We start from the raw sequence: 17,589 nt of genomic DNA, 5'->3' as shown, positions 1-17,589 counted from the left end.
TGGTGTTTTATCACCTCAATATAAACTCTGATTAAGACTGTTGCCCAGCAGCTCAGTCTCCAAGTGGGTTACATAGTAATGTGAAGAGGGACTGACTCTGACACAATCTGATTGGCCTGCTCTTTGATCACCTCCCCCTGGGGGGGAGCAGCCTTACCAGGCTATAGTAGAGGACAGTGCAGCCACTTTTGATGTGAACTGATGGACTAAGATCAGAAAGGAGAGGAGAACCTCCCCTATCAGTGGACTTGGGGAGTGGCATGCATGCAGAAAGGGGAGGGAGGGTGGGATCGGGAGGGGAGGAGGGAGGGGCTTATGGGGGGATGCAGAATGAATAAAGTGTAATTGATGAAAAATTAAAAAAAAAAGAAAAAAAAAGACTGTTGCCCAGGATGCCTTTGAACTTATGCACCCCCTGCTCCTGCCCCCGCCCTCACTTCAGCCTTTTGAGTAGCTGGGGAGTAGCCTTTTGAGTAGCCTTTTGAGAGCATATGCTACTGTACCTGGCTTTCTATTCTTTAACTTTCGGAAGGTTTTATGTATGTGTTGGGTTTTGTAGTCTGAGTTCAGCATTACTGCAGAGTGAGGGAGAAGGCTGGTTGAGCCATGCTCTGAGATGAAAGTTTGGTGGGGGTATATAGAAAGCTTGAGTGTTTCTTTGACCTTAGAGGATGTCAGAGACCATCCTGGAAATGCATTTTAAGGAGAGAGCATCAGAATGAATGTACAAACCAGCTAAAGAGAAATTTGAATATTGCCTGATATGCTGAGACTAGGTGGGGGAAGAAAGCCATCTTGGAGCCCGCCAAGATGAGTACAAGCCTGAGGTAAAAAGGAGTTTCTCTGGTAGAAAAGAACACTCAGCTGTGTTGCAGTTGGGTGAACTTGGTTGTTGTGGCTGGTTGGAGATAGGAAGGGATGGGCTGTACTCAGGAGGTTGGTCAAAGAACAGTTCTTTCAAGTATTCTGGCCTCAAAAAGAAGAAAATCTGGGCAGTTGTTAGAGCTAGTCAGGGATTGGAGAGCTACATTGTGTGTGTTTTGCCACCAGACCTGGCAGGGTGAGGCAGACACTGCACAGTGTGGGAAGTTCAGGGGAAGTGATAATGTGTAGAAGCTTTTATATTGGTCACTGGGGACAAGTGGAAAAGGGGGCGCAGAGCAGGTGGTAATTTCTTTTCCTTCTGTTGTGGAGTTGGTGTTTACTAAGACTCCACTCCTTCCCTTCCCACCCCTCCCCTCTTCACTTTCTAACCCTTCTGCTCCTTTTTCTTTGCTTTAGTACTGGGGATAGAAATCTGGGGCTCATGCATGTTCTACTGCTGAACCCTCCACCTGCCACTTCCTACCTTTTCAAACTCAGCTTTATGGTGTCATGTCCCGATGATGTATCTCTGTGTACTTAGGAGTTTTCTGTTCTAGAGAAAGAGGGTGGAATGCAGTGGCATTTTTTAAAATTAATTAATTTATTTAATTAATTAAGTTTATTCACTTTGTATCCCAGCTGTAGCCCCCTCTCTCATCCCCTCCTAATCCCACTCTCCCTCCCTCTTCCCCTCTCATGCCCCTCCTCCAGTCCACTGATAGGGGAGGTCTTCCTCCCCTTCCATCTAACCCTAGCCTATCTGGTCTCATCAGGACTGGCTGCATTGTCTTCCTCTGTGGCCTGATAAGGCTGCTCCCTCCTCAGGGGGAGGTGATCAAAAGAGCCAGCAGTAGCATGGTTTTTCACCCCAGACTTTTTCCTGTGCTCAGACAATCTTTCATCTTAGTTCCCAATGGGTATCGCTGGGTTTCTGTGTTCGCTTTCTGTCACTATGACAAAATGCCAGGGATAGTTAACTTATAAAAGAGAGACTTATTTTGGCACACATTTTTAAGAGGGTCCATGATCACCTGGACTGTTGATTTCAGCGTCTGGTGGGGGTGTCAGATGTGGAGTGTGTGACAGCAAAGTGCTTTCCTTAGGAAGCAAACAAGGTGAGGAGTGGGCTAGGACCTCCCAGTCTCCTTCACTACCATGCACCCAGTGATCTGCAGACTACAGCAGTGTGCTCTCAGTTGCTGAGACCTGCACTGCATTCTTGCCATGTACTCAGGCTTCTGAGACCTGCTGCTCCCTATCTGGAGAGCCTGTGCTTGCTCCCTGTTTCCCCAAGTCGGTGCCCCCTGGCCTAGCCTGCTTTGGCTTTTAACTTGACCTTTGACTCATCCTAGTTATTGCAGGCAGCACAATAATCATTGCCACAGCAAAGTCCCTGGTCACCTCTTCCTTCCGAGGTTCTTCATTACTGTCTCTTGGTTCTCAGGGAACACGACTTACTTACTTACACATTGATAGCACAAAACAGTGGAGTTCAGTGAATCCAGAATTGCGGCAAGCCTGCCGGATTGAAGTATGTGGTAGTATTTTAAGGATTGTGCAGACTTGGCAGTTAGTGTATGTGGTTGAGAGTTAATCATTTTTGTTAGTGAGCACTGGGGCAGAACAGGAGGGAACAAACAGGAACAGTTAGGAAACGCCCTCATAGACAAGAATGAAAGTGGGTGGCTGGTCCCTTGGTGTTGGTCATGGTCCCAGCATTCCTGGCAGGAACTTACTCTACCTGGGTAGGACACAGCATTGTGCAGGGACACTCATGCGGTGAGACTCACCGAGACTTGGGAAGCTCACAGAGGTCAGCCTGCTCTGGGCACCTGGATGCAGTCTGGCCTCTGCCCTGAATCTAGTGACCCTGAAAAGCCTGGTGTTACCATTGAGAAATGTTAATGTGGATCTCTGCTGCCTGTCGTCTCCCTTACAAGGTTTTAGGAAAAAAATAGAAAATGGCGTGCTAAGTCCATATGTCTTCCGAGTTTTCTTTTTTTAGATGGAAAAAATAGAAAAATGTAACAAGCCTCATGTTTCTGTCATTCGGCTTCAAAAATAAACTATTTACAGCTGGTTTTATTTCATTTTCATCCCCCCCCCACTTTTGGATTACTTTGAATCAAAGCCTGGCTCATTTTCCACACATAATGTTTGTTTGGTTTGTTTTGGTGGGGAAGGGCAGCTTAGTAGTCCTGCTTGAGTAAACAGAAGGCAGCCTGTTGTTTCTGTGACCAGGTTGAGGTGTAGGGACAGATGAGCTACAGCTGAGCCATTTGCCTCTTTAGCATTGTTCCCATGGTCACTATCTTTAGTGGATAGATCCCTGTAGCACTCAGCAATTTTTGTCAGCTTTCTTTTTCTGACTTTGAGGCTGGGGTCCGAGGGACCATCATCCATCTTTAGTACATCTTACTAAAGATGTAGATGCTGCTGCCTGTGGAGTCAGTGAGTTAGGCTGCTTGAGGTTCTTTACACTGGGATGATGGCTTCCAGCAAGCCTAGGGATTTGAGAGCACTAGCATCAGCCCCCCTTTTCCTTTGGTCGTCGTTTTTTGGTTGTGTTAGACCTGTTTCTAGTTCAGAGTCTCAGTTCAACTCAAGGAAATGCAAATCAAAACCACAGTATGATATTACCTCATGCCCACAAAGATGTGATGTGTTTTCTTTAAAAAAGAAAAAAAAAAGCAGAAAATAAGTGTTAATGTGGCTGTGAAGAAATTGATGATCTTGTATATTGTTGTTGTAGAAGCAAGTGACATCTGTAATGTCAGGTTGGTATTACTTGAGGTTAACAATGAAATTATCTGTTCCAGCAACCCTACTTCTGGATATATATTCAGAAGAATTGAAAGAATTGAAATTGTTTGTACACCACAGCCAAAATGTAGAAGCAACTTGTGGCCATTGATGATCAGGTGGTCAGGAAATTAGTATTTGCCTGCCAAGAGAGCCTAAATTACTCTAGGGCACACACTACAGTGTGGATGAATCTTTAGGACATTATGTTAAGCAGAATAAGCCCATACAAAAAGAACAGTTTGGAGCTCCTGTCCCCTCCTGGTCTTTCTATCTCCTCCTTCTTCCATAAGACTCCCTGAACTCTGCCCAAAGTTTGGCTGTGATTCTCTGCATCTGCTTTGCTCCCCTGCTGGCTGGAGTCTTTCAGAGGATGTCTTTGGTAGGCTCCTGTATTGTTCTCTCTCTTTTACTGCTTCTGGTGTCTATTCTGTTTGCCCTTCTGAATGAGGATTAAGCATCTTCCCTCGGGTCCTCCTGTTGTTTAGCTTTTTTAGGTCTGTAGATTTTTAGTATGTTTATCCTATATTATATGACTAATATCTGCTTATAAGTGAGTATATACCATGCGTGTCTTTCTGCTTCTGGGCTACCTCTGTCAGGATGATCTTTTCTAGTTCTATCCATTGCCTACAAATTTAATGATTTCCTCCAACAAAGCCCCAGAATCTTGGTCCAGGGAACCTGCAGAGACTGATATATCAACCAAGGACCATGCATGGAGAGGACGTAGACCGCCTGCTCAGATGTAGCCCATAGGCAGCTCAGTCTCCATGTTGGTTTCCTAGTAAGGGGAGTAGGGGCAGTCTCTGACATGAACTTGGTTGCCTGCTATCTGATCACTTTCCCCTTGGTGGACCGACCTGGCCAGCCCACAGAGGAAGATGATCCAGGCAATTCTGACGAGACCTGGTAGGCTAGAGTCATATAGTAGGGGATGAGGACCTTCCCTGTCAGTGGACTAAGGGAGGGAGATAAGGGAGGAAGAGGGCAGGAGGGTGGAGATGAAGGAGGGACTATAACCGGGAGGCAAAGTGAATAAATTGAAAAAAAAATAATAATAATTAAAAAACAGACAATTTTTTTTTAAAAAAAGCAAAAGAACAGTTTGATTTCAGTGTAACTAGAGTAGTAAACAGACATAGAAAGTGGAATTCTGTGAAATTTTAGGTGAAAATGGGGAGGAGGGTCTTAGTCCATTTGTGCTGCTATTACAGATTACAGAAGCTGGACCATTTATAACCAGAGAAGTTTTTTCAGTGCATGGTTCCAGAGTAGTGGCTCTCAATCTGTGGGTTGCAACCCCTTTAGAAAGTGAATGACTCTTTTGCATGGGTCTCCTAAGACCATCAGAAAACACAGATATTTATATTGCTATTCAAAACAGTAGCAAAATTATAGTTATGAAGTAGCAATGAAAATAATTTTATGGTTGGGGTTACCACAACCTGAAGAACCATATTAAAGGGTCACAGCATTAGGAAGGTTGAGGACCACTGTTCTAGATGCTGGGAAGTTCAAGATCGGGGAAGTTATATCATGATGGAAAGCATCATATGGGTGAGAAAATGAAAGAGGGGAAAGGGAGACTAAATTCAGCTTCTCTTTTTCTCTGTCTTTATATAATGGTAGGGATACACATGGGGCCGTGGGTACTAGGTTAGTGCTTTGCTGCTGTGCTTTGTCTGCATCCTTGAAACTCAGTTTTAAGGCGAGCCCACTTTAGCAGGAATTCATCCAGCCATCCTTACTACTCACTCTCTGAAAAACCCTTCCTTCCGACACTGTTGCAATGAGGACAGAGTCTCTAACAGCTGGGTCATGGGGACACAATCCAACCATAGCATGGAATTGCTGTTTAGAGGCTCTGGTTTCTGTTTTGTAATATAAAAGGAGTTCTCTGATGGATTGTGATAATGGCTGATCCTGTTGTGATGTACTTAGTACCACCAAGCTGAACACTTGAACATGGGGAAAATAAGTTATGTGTGTTTCACTACAATTTAAAAAGAAATGTCTCATTTTAGTAGGCAGAGGAAGAGAAACTGAGAAGCAAGGCTGCGGGAGCTGTGGAAGGACTGTCTTTGTTTACACACAGCCCAGTTCTGTAAAGAATGTGCACTTTCTTGGATTTTGCTTCCTCAATGTTCTTGAAGGGTATTATCTGCATCTCAAGATTGCTTTTCCCCCATAAGCATCTACTATAATTTCCACAAGTTCAGGTAAAGCCCTTGCTTGGATCTGGTTCAGAGGTAGATTTAAAATGAAGATTCCATCCCTTCTAAATGCAGACAGTAGGCCTGTGTGCACAAGGAGAGCCTCCTGCACACCTTTAATTTCAAAAATGCTTACAAAAAATAACTCTCCATCATTGACATCATTAATGATTTTAAGTTTGAGCTATAACTTTCTGGCTTGTAAATTTGGGGAGTTAGAATCTGAGCCTAACAGTGCAGCGTTGCGTCTGATTGAGACAGTGGAACAACGACATGAGTACCTGAGCTCTGTACATGACTTAAAGCTCCCTCCTTCAAGGTGTCTGATACTACCTATGTGTAAGGTGAACATAATTTATATAGTCTGGGTCAGGAAACTTAAGAACAAGGGAGAGGTTATTGATAGTTTTGCCCGAACAACAAATGAGCCCCAGTCTACTATTGGCACACCAGGACAGGAGGTTGTCCTACTCTAGAGAGACAGCAAGAAGCCTGGTAGAAAGCACAGCTCTAACCCATCCCTCAATTGATGAAGAACTGGCTTTTTTCTCCCATTGAGCTCTAGCCATGTTGTATGAGACCCAGGTCTGATTGCAGTCAGTTTAACTTCCATCATGTGTGTTCTCATTCTCTCTTCACCAACTCTTCCCCTGCCCATTCAGATAAGGTCTCATGTCGCTGCGAGTGACCTTGAATTTCTTATGGCCCTCCTGGCAAGGACCACTATCATGTAGTACTGGGGTTTGAACCCAGGCCTTCATGCGTGCTAGGCAAGCATCCTACCAAATGAGCTACATCTGTAGCTCCTTTGCTTCCGTCTTTTAAATGATGCATGTGAAAGAGAAGAGTCTACTATTTTAATAATGATATGATATAGTTTTGTTTTCACTGCTGAAATATGGTAACTTTTCTTTCAAGAATGATTGAGTGAACTTTCTGCAGTTACACGAGTTCCAGTAGACTAAACAAGGTATCCCAGGATAACTTGCATTTCTTTTTCGTGCTGCAGTTGCCTGTCTGTTGGTGTATGTATTTTCATGTTCTCATGTAGTATCCTCAAAATCTGGAGGGCTACATTTTCACATCAGCATTACTGGTATAGAACATTTAGGTTCTTGCCACGCAGTCTTTGGGTGGGTTTTTGTAGCAACTCCCACGTGAGACATTTAGGTTTTTTCACTTTTTCACTATTCTAGATAAGGTTGTAGAGACCAGGTTTTATGTAGTATAGATTCTTCCCTGTAGGAAAGAGAGGGAAGTTATTGCTGAAATGGATTCCTAAGAGTGCGATTAAGTGGGTCAAAGGTGTGCACATTGATTTGACCTGGCTGACACATTTAGCCAGTCAAAATAACTTTTCCAGAAGAGCTGCCCCAGCACACAGGAAGTGTTTTGCTTATCTCTTGACAGAGGTAGGAATGTGTATATTCTCAAACTTGGTCTTGCCAAGGCTGAGGGCAGAGGGCAAGGACTGGCCTAGTCAGGGACTTCCCTAGAGCTAAGGTGTGGCTAGGAATATCGGCCTCAGCCATGTGTGAAACTGAGACCACTACGGAATTTATTGAGGAAGGCCATCCCAGGTGCATGGAGGCTAATGCCTGGCGCATAGTTGATACATATCCACAGGGTGTGTGCAAGCTCAAGTTGTGGATGTCTGTCCACGCGCCAGTAGATCTCTGGCATGGCAACTGTCAGGGAGGTCCACCTTGTGGGTGGGAGTGACTCCATTCCATCATGTTTGTGCTTGGTGTTTTGCTTATTTTTCTTTTTCAGAAATCCCTTTTAATTCTCTTGAGGGTCTGGGGAGAGGGCTCAAAGGATAAATCGCTTCACTGTCAAAGTGAGGACTGGAATTCAGATCCCAGAACTTACATAAAACTGGGCAGATACTCAGAAGGCAGGTTCCTGGGTCAACAGAGAAGATACCTGAGACAACTTGTACCCTCTGCACCCTGGTATTTCCTCATGGCATTTTCATGCCATCTTAGTGTTGGTTTCTTTCCTGCCTTCATCTACCTTCCTTCCTATCCCTGCCTTGCCCTTCTACTTTGAGTATTCCTAATTCCAGTTCATATCGTGTCTTCTATTGCCACCCCACACCCTGTCTTTGAAACCTTTTAATTGCGTTGCATGGGCACCTTCTGGTTTCCTGGCCTCAATCCACATATGAGATTTTTGTGAAGCCTCACAATGATTTTCAGTAGTGGCTGAGCAGTTTATACTCCCACAAACATTATATAAAGACCCCCATTTCGCCATACTGTTACCAGCCAGCACTTGCTTTCATCATACTAGCCATTCTGACCAGAGTGACATGGGATCTTAGAGTAGTTTTAATTTGTATCTCCCTGATGGAAGGGCATGTTGAGCTTTCAAAATATATGTATTTACTGGGGGGAAAAAGGCAGATGAATTAATGCATACCCTTAATCCCAGCACTAAGGAGCCAGAGGCAGATGGATCTCTTGAATTTGAGGCCAGTATGTGATCTACAGGGTGAGTTCTAGGCTAGTGAGAGCTACATAATCAGACCCCAGGTCTGTATCCATTCAGTTCATTGGTCTATTTATTGATTGGCATTTTGGGTACTTTCCTTTTTGTTTTTTAGTGGTTAGTTTTTTGCGATTCTATATATTAACTTAAACCCCTTAGTCTAATGTAGCTCTTACATTCAGTAGACTGTCCATCAAGTCATTTTGTGTGTGCTTGTGTGTGCATGCAGGAGCTTTTCAATTTCATATACTGTTTGTCATTTCTTGGGCCTATTTTTTTTTGTGCTATTACGGTTCTATCCAGAAAATTATTGCCTATACCTGGGTCTGGAAGTGTTCTTCATGTGTTTCCCTTTCTCAGTGTAAACTGCAATGCGTTCTGTACATGGTAAGAGACAAGATTTCATTATGTATCTGTTGCTGTCCTGGAACTTTGTAGACCAGGCTGGCCTCAGATTCACGAAGATCTGCCTCCTGAGTGCCCCACAACAATCTTTATATATCTTTCTTTTGCTCCCTTTCCCTTGTAACATGTTTTCCTATAAATTCCAGCATATATGGTGTTTATCTTCAAGTCTTTGCTAATTCTGTTTTTGCTTTTGTTCCATTGTCCCCCATTGGTTGATTTCAGCCACCTTATTACAGGTATTTCTCTCTCTCTCTTTTCTTTTAAATCCTAGATGCCAGGTACTTTTTCACGAGAGGATTCTTCTGTCTTATTATGAGTGTGTGTCATGAGTTGCATATAGTTGTGAGCTGTTAAAAGCTGCTAAAATAACGGGCAGTGATGGCGTATGCTTTTAATTCCAGCACCCAGGAGGCAGAATCAGGTCAGTCTCTTGAGTTGTGGCAAGCAAAGTCTACATACAGCGTGAGTCCCAGGGCTACACTGAGAGAAATCCTGTCTCGGAAAACAAAACAAACCAGAAAAGAACTTCTAAAATAATACAGGAACATACAGGGTTAGAGATATGCAGAATTTATGTGGCTGAACTGAAGGAAATCCTGTCTTCGTGCCTAGGTCCAGATGGTTTTAGTGTGATAGTTTAGTCGTGGGCTTGGCCGTCTGTGGCCTGCAGGTCAGACCTGATTCTGCTTGTTCTGCACATAATTTTCACTGGAACAGGGCCACATCCATCATTTGTCTATCATCTCCGGCTTCTCCCCATGTTCACAGCCCATGGAACAGTTGCAGCAGAGCTCATAGAACACGTAGAACTAAGAATGTTTACTGTCTGGCCCTGGTTTAGTAACCTAGATTTCTCTCTGTTTAATCACTGGGACACTGAAGGCAGAGATTGTCATGCTGGGGTGCTGCCTAGAGCCTCCCTTGGATGACTGTTCTTACTCTGCTTTTCCTTGACCTCAAATTACTGGGTGGGTGGGGGTTCAAGTTATCAGTGTCACGGTGGAAGCTGTCCCTGGAGCAGTCCTTGCCTCTTTTCTGGGCCCCTGGCTTGATCGCTTGCAGTGCTGCAGAGGGCACATCTGCTTCTTGTTCACAGCAGCCACCCATCCGGAGGGAGGAAAAGCTGGTGTGTGATAGCTTTGTGACCCGGGGTATGGTGCCTCCTGCCTTGGGCCCCATTTCCCCTATAATGAGGAAGCTGAGAAAGCTGTCCCAGCCTCCCCTCTGTTTCTCAGACCTTCCAAACTTCCTTTGAGAGGTGGTTCTTTTTGGACTTTAAAAATGGGTGTTTATTATATTTATTAGTATTGAGTGTGTGTGTGTGTGTGTGTGTGTGTGTGTGTGCGTGTGCGTGCGCGCATGCATGCATATGCATGTTCCCTGGCGTATATGTGAAGATCAGAGCGCAACTTTAGGGAGTCCATTTTCTCCTTCCGCTGTGGGATCTGGGGATCAAATCAAGACATCAGGTTGATGTCTTTACCCTCTGAGCCATTTGTCAAGTCCTCAGTTCAGACTTTTAAGATGGGATTGTTTGGAAAGAGATTCCCTGCTCTGTTAAGAGCTACCAGGGTTCCACTATTCCTAGTGGGCAGGGGTGTATAACCCCAATAGATAACATTATGACCCAATCAGTACTCAGCCCACTGGGTGGACTTTCAAGGCCAGGTTGGGTTTAAAGCAGTGGTTTTTAAGGCAGTGGGTCGCTACCTCTTTGGGGGTTGAACAACCTTCACAGAGGTTGCCTAAGAACACCAGAAAACAGATATTTGCATCATGATTCGTAACAGTAGCAAAATTGCAGTTATGAAGTAGCAATGAAAATGATTTTATGGTTGGAGGTCTCCACACACCATGAGGAGCTGTATTAAAAGGTGGCCACATTAGGAAGGTTTACAAATCCTGGTTTAGGGTCTGTGCCTTCTGGAGGCCAATCTGACTCCAAGTTTAGTTGAATCATTGGCATTTGAAGGCGTCTCAGGTAGCTCTCATATCCTGTGAGCTCACAGACCTTGGGATTCTGGAGTGTGCCTGGACCTTGGCTTTGCATCCTACCTGGCAGGACTTAGGTTGCAAACCATAGCCAGTAGAGGTACTTGATTGTGAAATGGAGCTGCAGAGATGAATGGCTGCTCAAAGCCTTGGGGTGTATGAAGAACAAACTTGATGGTATAATATCTTCTGGACCCTGTTCTCTCCTGCTTTGTGTTCACATCCTTCCTGCCCCCCCCCCCAACTCTGCATCTCTGTTTTCTTCAGAAGCAGAAGCTGAGCCTCTGGATGGGGTTCTTTTTCTTTAGTATAACAGACTGTTTGGGAACTGTCAGGAGTAAGACTGTAATAGCTGCTTTCTCTATACTGGGAAAAAGTACCTGACAAAACTTAAGCAAAAGGTAGTTTTGGGGGCTGGAGAGATGGCTCAGAGGTTAAGAGTACTGGCTGTTCTTCCAGTGGTCCTGAGTTCAATTCCCAGTAACCATATGGTGGCTTATAACTATCTACAATGAGATCTGGTGCCCTCTTCTGGTGTGTAGATAGAAATATGTAGGCAGATAATAAATAAATAAATCTTTAAAAAAGCTAGTTTTATTTTGGGCAGGAGCATTAGGTGGCTGGTCATAGTCAGGAAGTAGAGGGAGAGGAATACTGGTGCTCCATTCTTCTTTTTCATTCAGTCTAGGACCTCCGTCTGAAGTGGTGTCTTACTACCTCAGGTAAAACTCTTTGAAAATACATATGTCCTCTAGTTGATTCTAAGTCGTGCAAATTGGAGATTAAGATTAACCATTACTGGGGACACAGCCTTCAGTGCAGTAGGTGTAGTTGAAGGAGGGGTCACCTGGCTGGCCCTTCAGTCCTGGGCTCTGCTTGTACTCAGGAGAGCAGGGTTCCTCTGTGTGAGCAAATCTTGCTAGAGGCCTTTGCCAGTCCTTTCAACCTGTAGAGGACCATCTCTGTCATGTGGAGGAAGGCATAGGTACAGAGAAGCCCCCCACCCCACCACCACTTGCAGGAGGTCCACTTGCTAGAATGTTGCAGAGCTAACCCTGGACCCTGGGCTGCTGACCTGTGTTATATATTTAGTACTGTTCCGGACTGTATGGTGTTTCATTGGGATCCCTGCTTCTTGTTTCTGAGAAATCTAGAAGGAGGCCTAGGAAACTGGTTCTGATCATCAGCCTGTGAAAAGACTGACCGAGAACCAGAGCTCAGCAGAGCAGAACCTCAAAGTGTTGCCTTGCTACTTAGTGGAAAGACAAGATGTTTGGAGCCTGCAAGAGTTGCCCCACACACTTAGACTTATAGCAGTTGTGCAAGGGACCAAGGCCATTGAGTCCTGGGTGGGTGCTCTTGACTTGCTTGGTACTGGGACTTTTTCTTCCTCTTGTCTAGAAGGGCTTAGACAGTTATGAGACTTGATCCTCCTTAGGTAAAGTGCAGCAGGCTTACCCTTATGATGAGGGGATTCTTGGGGCTTCCAGAGTGATGCAAGCCTGTGGCAATCTTAGGATGTACCAGTAGGACCTCTTGTTTTTGTTTTTTGGAGGTGTGATGGCTAATCTTGGGTGTCAACTTGACCACATCTAGAAATAATTAAAACCCAAGTAGCTGGGTACATGTGTGAGGGATTTTTTTTTTCTTAATTAAATCATTTGAATTGGGAAGACCCACTTTTAATTTGGATTTTTTGGGGTGGGAAGATATACCTTTAATCTGGGCCACACACATTCTACTGGCAGCCTGTACAAGGACATGGAGGAAGGGAACTGGAAGCTTTTCCTGTTTGCCTTTTTGTTCTCTCCGGCAAGTCCATTCCTTCTCTGGCACTAGAGCCAACCTCTTTGGGATACCAACATATACTGATGACCAGTTGAGACATCCAGCCTTGTGGGCTGAGCAACTACTGGATTCTTGGACTTTCTTTTGGTAGGCAGCTATTGGTAAACTAGTTGGACCACAGCCTATAAGGCATTCTGATAAATTCCTTTTATACATATGTGCATTCATTCTATTAGTTTCGATCCTCAACAGAAGCCTGACTAATACAGAGGGGGTTGTGGTATTGTTGTTGTGTGCTGTTCTATATGTGTCTGGGGCCTTCCAGATCAGTTAACCCTAGGGAAGGTAACCCAGAGATTTTCACTTAATAATCTAGGTGCTGGAACTCCTTGAATTGTACTATGAACTACTTTAACCCATTGTCCCAGTAACACCTTTTAGTCCTGTAATTTTTCCTGAATCTTTACAGTGACTCTCAGAGAGATCCTTCTCTCTGGTTGGGACATAGACTTTTAGAATGCACCTTCTTCACACCTGGCTGTGTAAGTCATGTTCTTTGAGAGTTGTACAGCCTAGAAGCTCCTCTGTGGAACCCTTTCTCACTTTGCCTTCTGTAGATACTCTTTAGGGTAAGTGACTCAGAATTCTGCTTGTTCTTCTGTCCTGGTACCCTGTGGGTAGTGAGATAAAATGTTGTCAGGAGTAGAAATATCCAGATGGGTTCTTAAGTCTGTCACCAGCTAGCTGTGTGACTTTGGACAAATGGTTCTACATTTGTTTTACATCTGTCTGGGAGGTCTGGGTAGAAAGCGATAGGTTTGCCACTCACTCTTGGAGCTGCCCAAGCTCACTTCCCTTGTCTGGTCCTCTCTCAGGCTCTGTGACCATAATTGGTCTCCAGAGTTCCTGCCTTGGGCAATATTCACTGAACCCATGATCTGACATGTGGCTGTTAAGTTCCTGTCTTTCTGGTATGAGCTAACTTCACGTCTTCCTTTAAGACAATGGGAGAATAGAGGTGTCCTTATTTTCAGTCATTGTAAGAGAAAACAGTGTTGCACAGCTGCGACTGATTTCTACAGGTCTTGAAGCAGGGTGTGTGTATGCGACACGAATGGGAGCCTGCTTGCATCTGCACAGCTTTGCATACATTCTTTGGCAGAGCAAACATCTTTCTGTTTAGTTTCCCCAGGGAAGAATTAAAACAGCACCTCAAGGGTGGATGTGGTGGTGAACACTTTAATGACATCTTATTAATGCCTTTATTCTGTACTCTAGAGGCAGAAACAGGAGGATCTCAATCAGTTCAAGACCAGCCTGGTTTACATAGCAAATTCTAGGACAGCCAGGACTTTATAGAGAGACCCTGTCTTAAACAAATGAACAAACAAAACACCTCAGCATGGGTTCAGGAACACCAAAGTTACTTTAAGGCTTTAAGGCTGATTTAATGCCGGGGGGCGGGGGGGGGGGGAATGGGATACTGTGGGGGAGAGTGGGGAAGAAAGGGGAGTTCTTAGTGCCATGGATCGGATGTTTTAAGACAGCTTTCTTTCAGCTGTCCGTATGGTACCAGAGGTGAGTGGACTGTTGCAAGTGGTTAGGCAGGCTGGGTTTTAAATGGGGACACTGGGTGGCAGTAGTGTCAGGTACCTTCCAGCCTTTTTGCCCCAATTCTGTATGTGATTTGTTCATGGTTGACTCTTGCCCGGTGAATGAGACCCAGCAGTATGCCTAAAAAGAGAATGGGAAGAACCTCAGGCTTGGGGCCTTCTAGTCTTGAAGCCCTGGTGGGGTTCTCACATAGACCCTACTCTGTACCATCCTGCTCTACATGAATGGGTTACAGCCCTGAGCAGACAGACACCTTTGTCCTTAGAGAGCATGGCTAGAAGGTAGGCACAGTCCATTTGGCTTAGGATCAGGGTCACAAGGAGACTTAAGCCAAAGTTATTTAGTTCTGAGTGATGGACAGGGAATGGCTTTACGTAGGATGGCAAAGATGGACATCTCAGGAGGAGAGCTAGATGATGTGAAGGGAGGAGGCCAGGAACTGCTGCAGAGGAAAAACCTTCTAGGCCAGGGAATGGTGGGCTCTGATGGAATCTTACTTTTATCCCTTGTGTGAGGGGAAGTTACTGGAGAGTTTGGAGGAGCAAAGTGACCTGATCATAGTCATGTTTAGTTACTGGCAGCTCTGCATCTGAATTCACCCAGCCAAGAGAGAAGACACTGTAAAAACTGTACCAAGCAGAAGACTTTTTTTTTTCTTCTATCATTTCCTAAACAATACAAAGAACAGCTATTTTACAGAGTGCTTACATTATATTTGGTGATATAAGTAGTCTAGAGCTGAGAGAGGATGTGTGTATGTTACTCACCAGGCTTTGAGGATCTGAGAATTTTGGTATGTACTGGGGCTTTAAGGCCAGTCCTGTGGCTATCACTTGATAGTGGATTTTTAAATGATGGTTCCAGTTTTTTGCCAGCCTTGGAAGATGTGGATTATAGACAGAGGGGAGCTGAGAACCAGGAAGAAAACTGGGCATGCACACTCTTATGTTTTAAAGATAAAACAGGCAGATGGTCCCAGTTGGTGAATGTGAAGCCCTTTTCCTCTCGTGGGTTTTCTCCTAAATGGCTAGTGGGCAGATGGTGGCGATGTTTAATGAGGGAAAGGGAGCTAGGGAGGAGCAGGCTGGGTCCCTGGAGACCACAAGGGGATGGTAGGTGTGAGTTGGGGAAGAGCTAGTGATCATGGGTGTAGGCAGTATTTAAATGTGTATGAATCCTGGGTCCCCCTAACTGCTCCAAGGGTCTTTGACTGAACCATGAGGTTTACCATATTTAGTGGGGTCTGTAAGGGAAGGACAAGCAGCAGGCAAGTGTGAAGATAGCCGTGTATGCTCGGTGTCTCTGAACCTGGTTGAATGGGGAGGAATGACCAATAAGTGACGACTTCTGATGAAGTCAGATGAGAAAAAGGTCTCACTTTGTTAAAAGAAAAGAAAGTCAGAGGGCTTGTAAGAGAGGAGTAGAGAGGTCTGTTAGTTTTTCTTCCCATGCCACTGTGAAACTGATAGTAGGGAGAGGATGTAGCCATATGTGGCATCCAGGAGAAGAAAAAGAAAGGCCTTATCTGCCAAGAAACCAGTGTGGTATGGGGGGTAGCTCAGGAAACTTGTCCACAGGGCTCAAGATGTTCAAATAACATACTAACACTGAAGGCAGCTCCATTTGCAGAGCATGGAGTGTTTAGTTTTATAAAGAAAAGAATATCCCTGCTTTAGGGCTCTGTGGTTCATTTGGGTAAGTCCTGCTCTCTTGGCTTTAGTGAGTACCTGTAGGAGGGAGGTTGGGATTACAGTGCCTTTCTTCTGCTTAAAAGAGTTTACCTTAATTTATCAGTAAAACCCTTGTATTTCCCGGGCACATGTGTGTCTCATACTCTGTTTAGTTGGGATGAGGAGACCCCACTCCGGTCAGTGAATGACCTGAGTAGCTGTTTGTGTGTGAGGTCTGAATACTGGGCTGTGGGATTGAGATGTGGGAACAGGTAGTCTTGGATTGTGCTCTTCTCTATAGCCTTGCCTTGCAGCTGGTCGGATCCATACAGGGCCAGAGGCCTCAGCTCTGGCAGTCATCAGAAGTGCAACATACACACTAGTAGCACACTGAAGTGAGGTGAGGGTGAGAGTTGGGTAGGAAGAAAGGAACCAGTGTCCTGTCAGCATGAGGCTGTCTCATGTGGACTGATCTCAGGACCTTTACCTTTGCTCTCTGGTCTGTCTGGGGTAGAAACCAGCTGTCAGTCATTTGGGGGAGGTAGGTGCTTGTTATCTGCAGTCTCTCTGTCCCTTTCTTGGTGTAGAGGGCTCCTGTCATCTGCAGGATTTGAATGCCATCTTGGGCAGGAGACTGGAACACCCAGCAAGGATGTATATTTTATTTTAGTGTTGGTTTCTGACCTTACTTTTCTCTTCTCTTCCTCCTTGTACCCCTGCTCAGTTGGCTGGAGTTGTCTTCCTTGGAGTCGGGCTGTGGGCATGGAGCGAAAAGGTAAGTGGAACCTCTCCCACTGGGCCCCAGTTACCAGGCAGCCAGACCCAGAGCCAATAGACTTGAATTGTTCCCTCCTCTAGCTGTTCAGTAGGCAATAACCATGCAGAGAAAGGTTTGTAGCTTTAACCCTCAGAAAGAATGTGCCTCTGAGCTTGGCTCGGCTCCCGGAGATCATGGATGGTTAGGCCAATATGGAGGAGTTAGGTTGGAGGTTTTAAGCTCTGTGAATACAGAGATGTTTTCCTCCTGTTCTCAGAAGCCCCAAGTAACCCCAGGACGTGGCAGCTGTGCCCAAGGCAGGGCTGGGGCTGCCTCCTAGACCCTGTCCGTACCTCTGGGAACAAGTGAGCAGGTCCCTGAGCAGTCATGCTTACTCCTGAAGTGCTTGTCCTGGTTATGTGCCCCTGGGCTCTCTGGGGCATAAGGTGAGTCTTTAAGCACCTGTATGCTGCTTACCAGAGTGTGAGGGAGGGGAAGCCAGGCAGCTAGGTAAGGGAGCAGTTGCTATTCAAGGGGGTCTAGAGCTCCAGGGGCAAGGTGGAGTCATGGTACTGACCTTACTTACCCCATGGTAGGTTAATGATAGAACCTTAGGTGGTGAATGCTGGAATTCTTACAGGAAGGAGGAGCAAGGGGGACCAGGAAACTAAAGAACCCCTGTCCTGTGGTTGCTTCCAGAAAAAGGAAGCAGCATACTTTGTTCTGTGAGCTTTCTTGTGATGGTCTTAGGAGCAGAATGAGGTCTGTCCTTGAGCCTGGGTGCCTTTCAAGGATTTGAATGCCACCTGTGAACTGCTGATGGCAAAAGCTGGAGTACAGTGTCTGTCCCAGTGACCTGGAAGCAACAACCCAGGCCTAACAGTGCCACTGTGTGGCTGTATTTGGGACTGCAGCAGGCTTGAGCCCTTACCCTGGAGTTGGCTGCCCAGCTGCCTGGTTTGACGGCTCTTACCTTTTTTCTTTG

General features: G+C 45.3%; 1 protein-coding gene across 2 annotated transcripts in view; it reads left to right on the top strand.

Annotated features, from left to right (window-relative positions):
- Tspan14 (tetraspanin 14) overlaps positions 1-17,589 on the top strand; it is a 61,164-nt gene that overhangs the window by 33,013 nt on the left and 10,562 nt on the right. For both annotated transcript variants that reach the window (XM_021657785.2, XM_060390921.1), the window contains exon 3: positions 16,572-16,622. In XM_021657785.2, coding sequence (XP_021513460.1) covers positions 16,572-16,622 — 51 coding nt within the window. The remainder of the gene's footprint in view (positions 1-16,571; positions 16,623-17,589) is intronic.

Source organism: Meriones unguiculatus, chromosome 9 (genome assembly GCF_030254825.1).
Source record: "Meriones unguiculatus strain TT.TT164.6M chromosome 9, Bangor_MerUng_6.1, whole genome shotgun sequence".
In the NCBI taxonomy this organism is placed as follows: domain Eukaryota; kingdom Metazoa; phylum Chordata; class Mammalia; order Rodentia; family Muridae; genus Meriones; species Meriones unguiculatus.
This window is presented reverse-complemented; position numbering and strand designations above follow the sequence as displayed.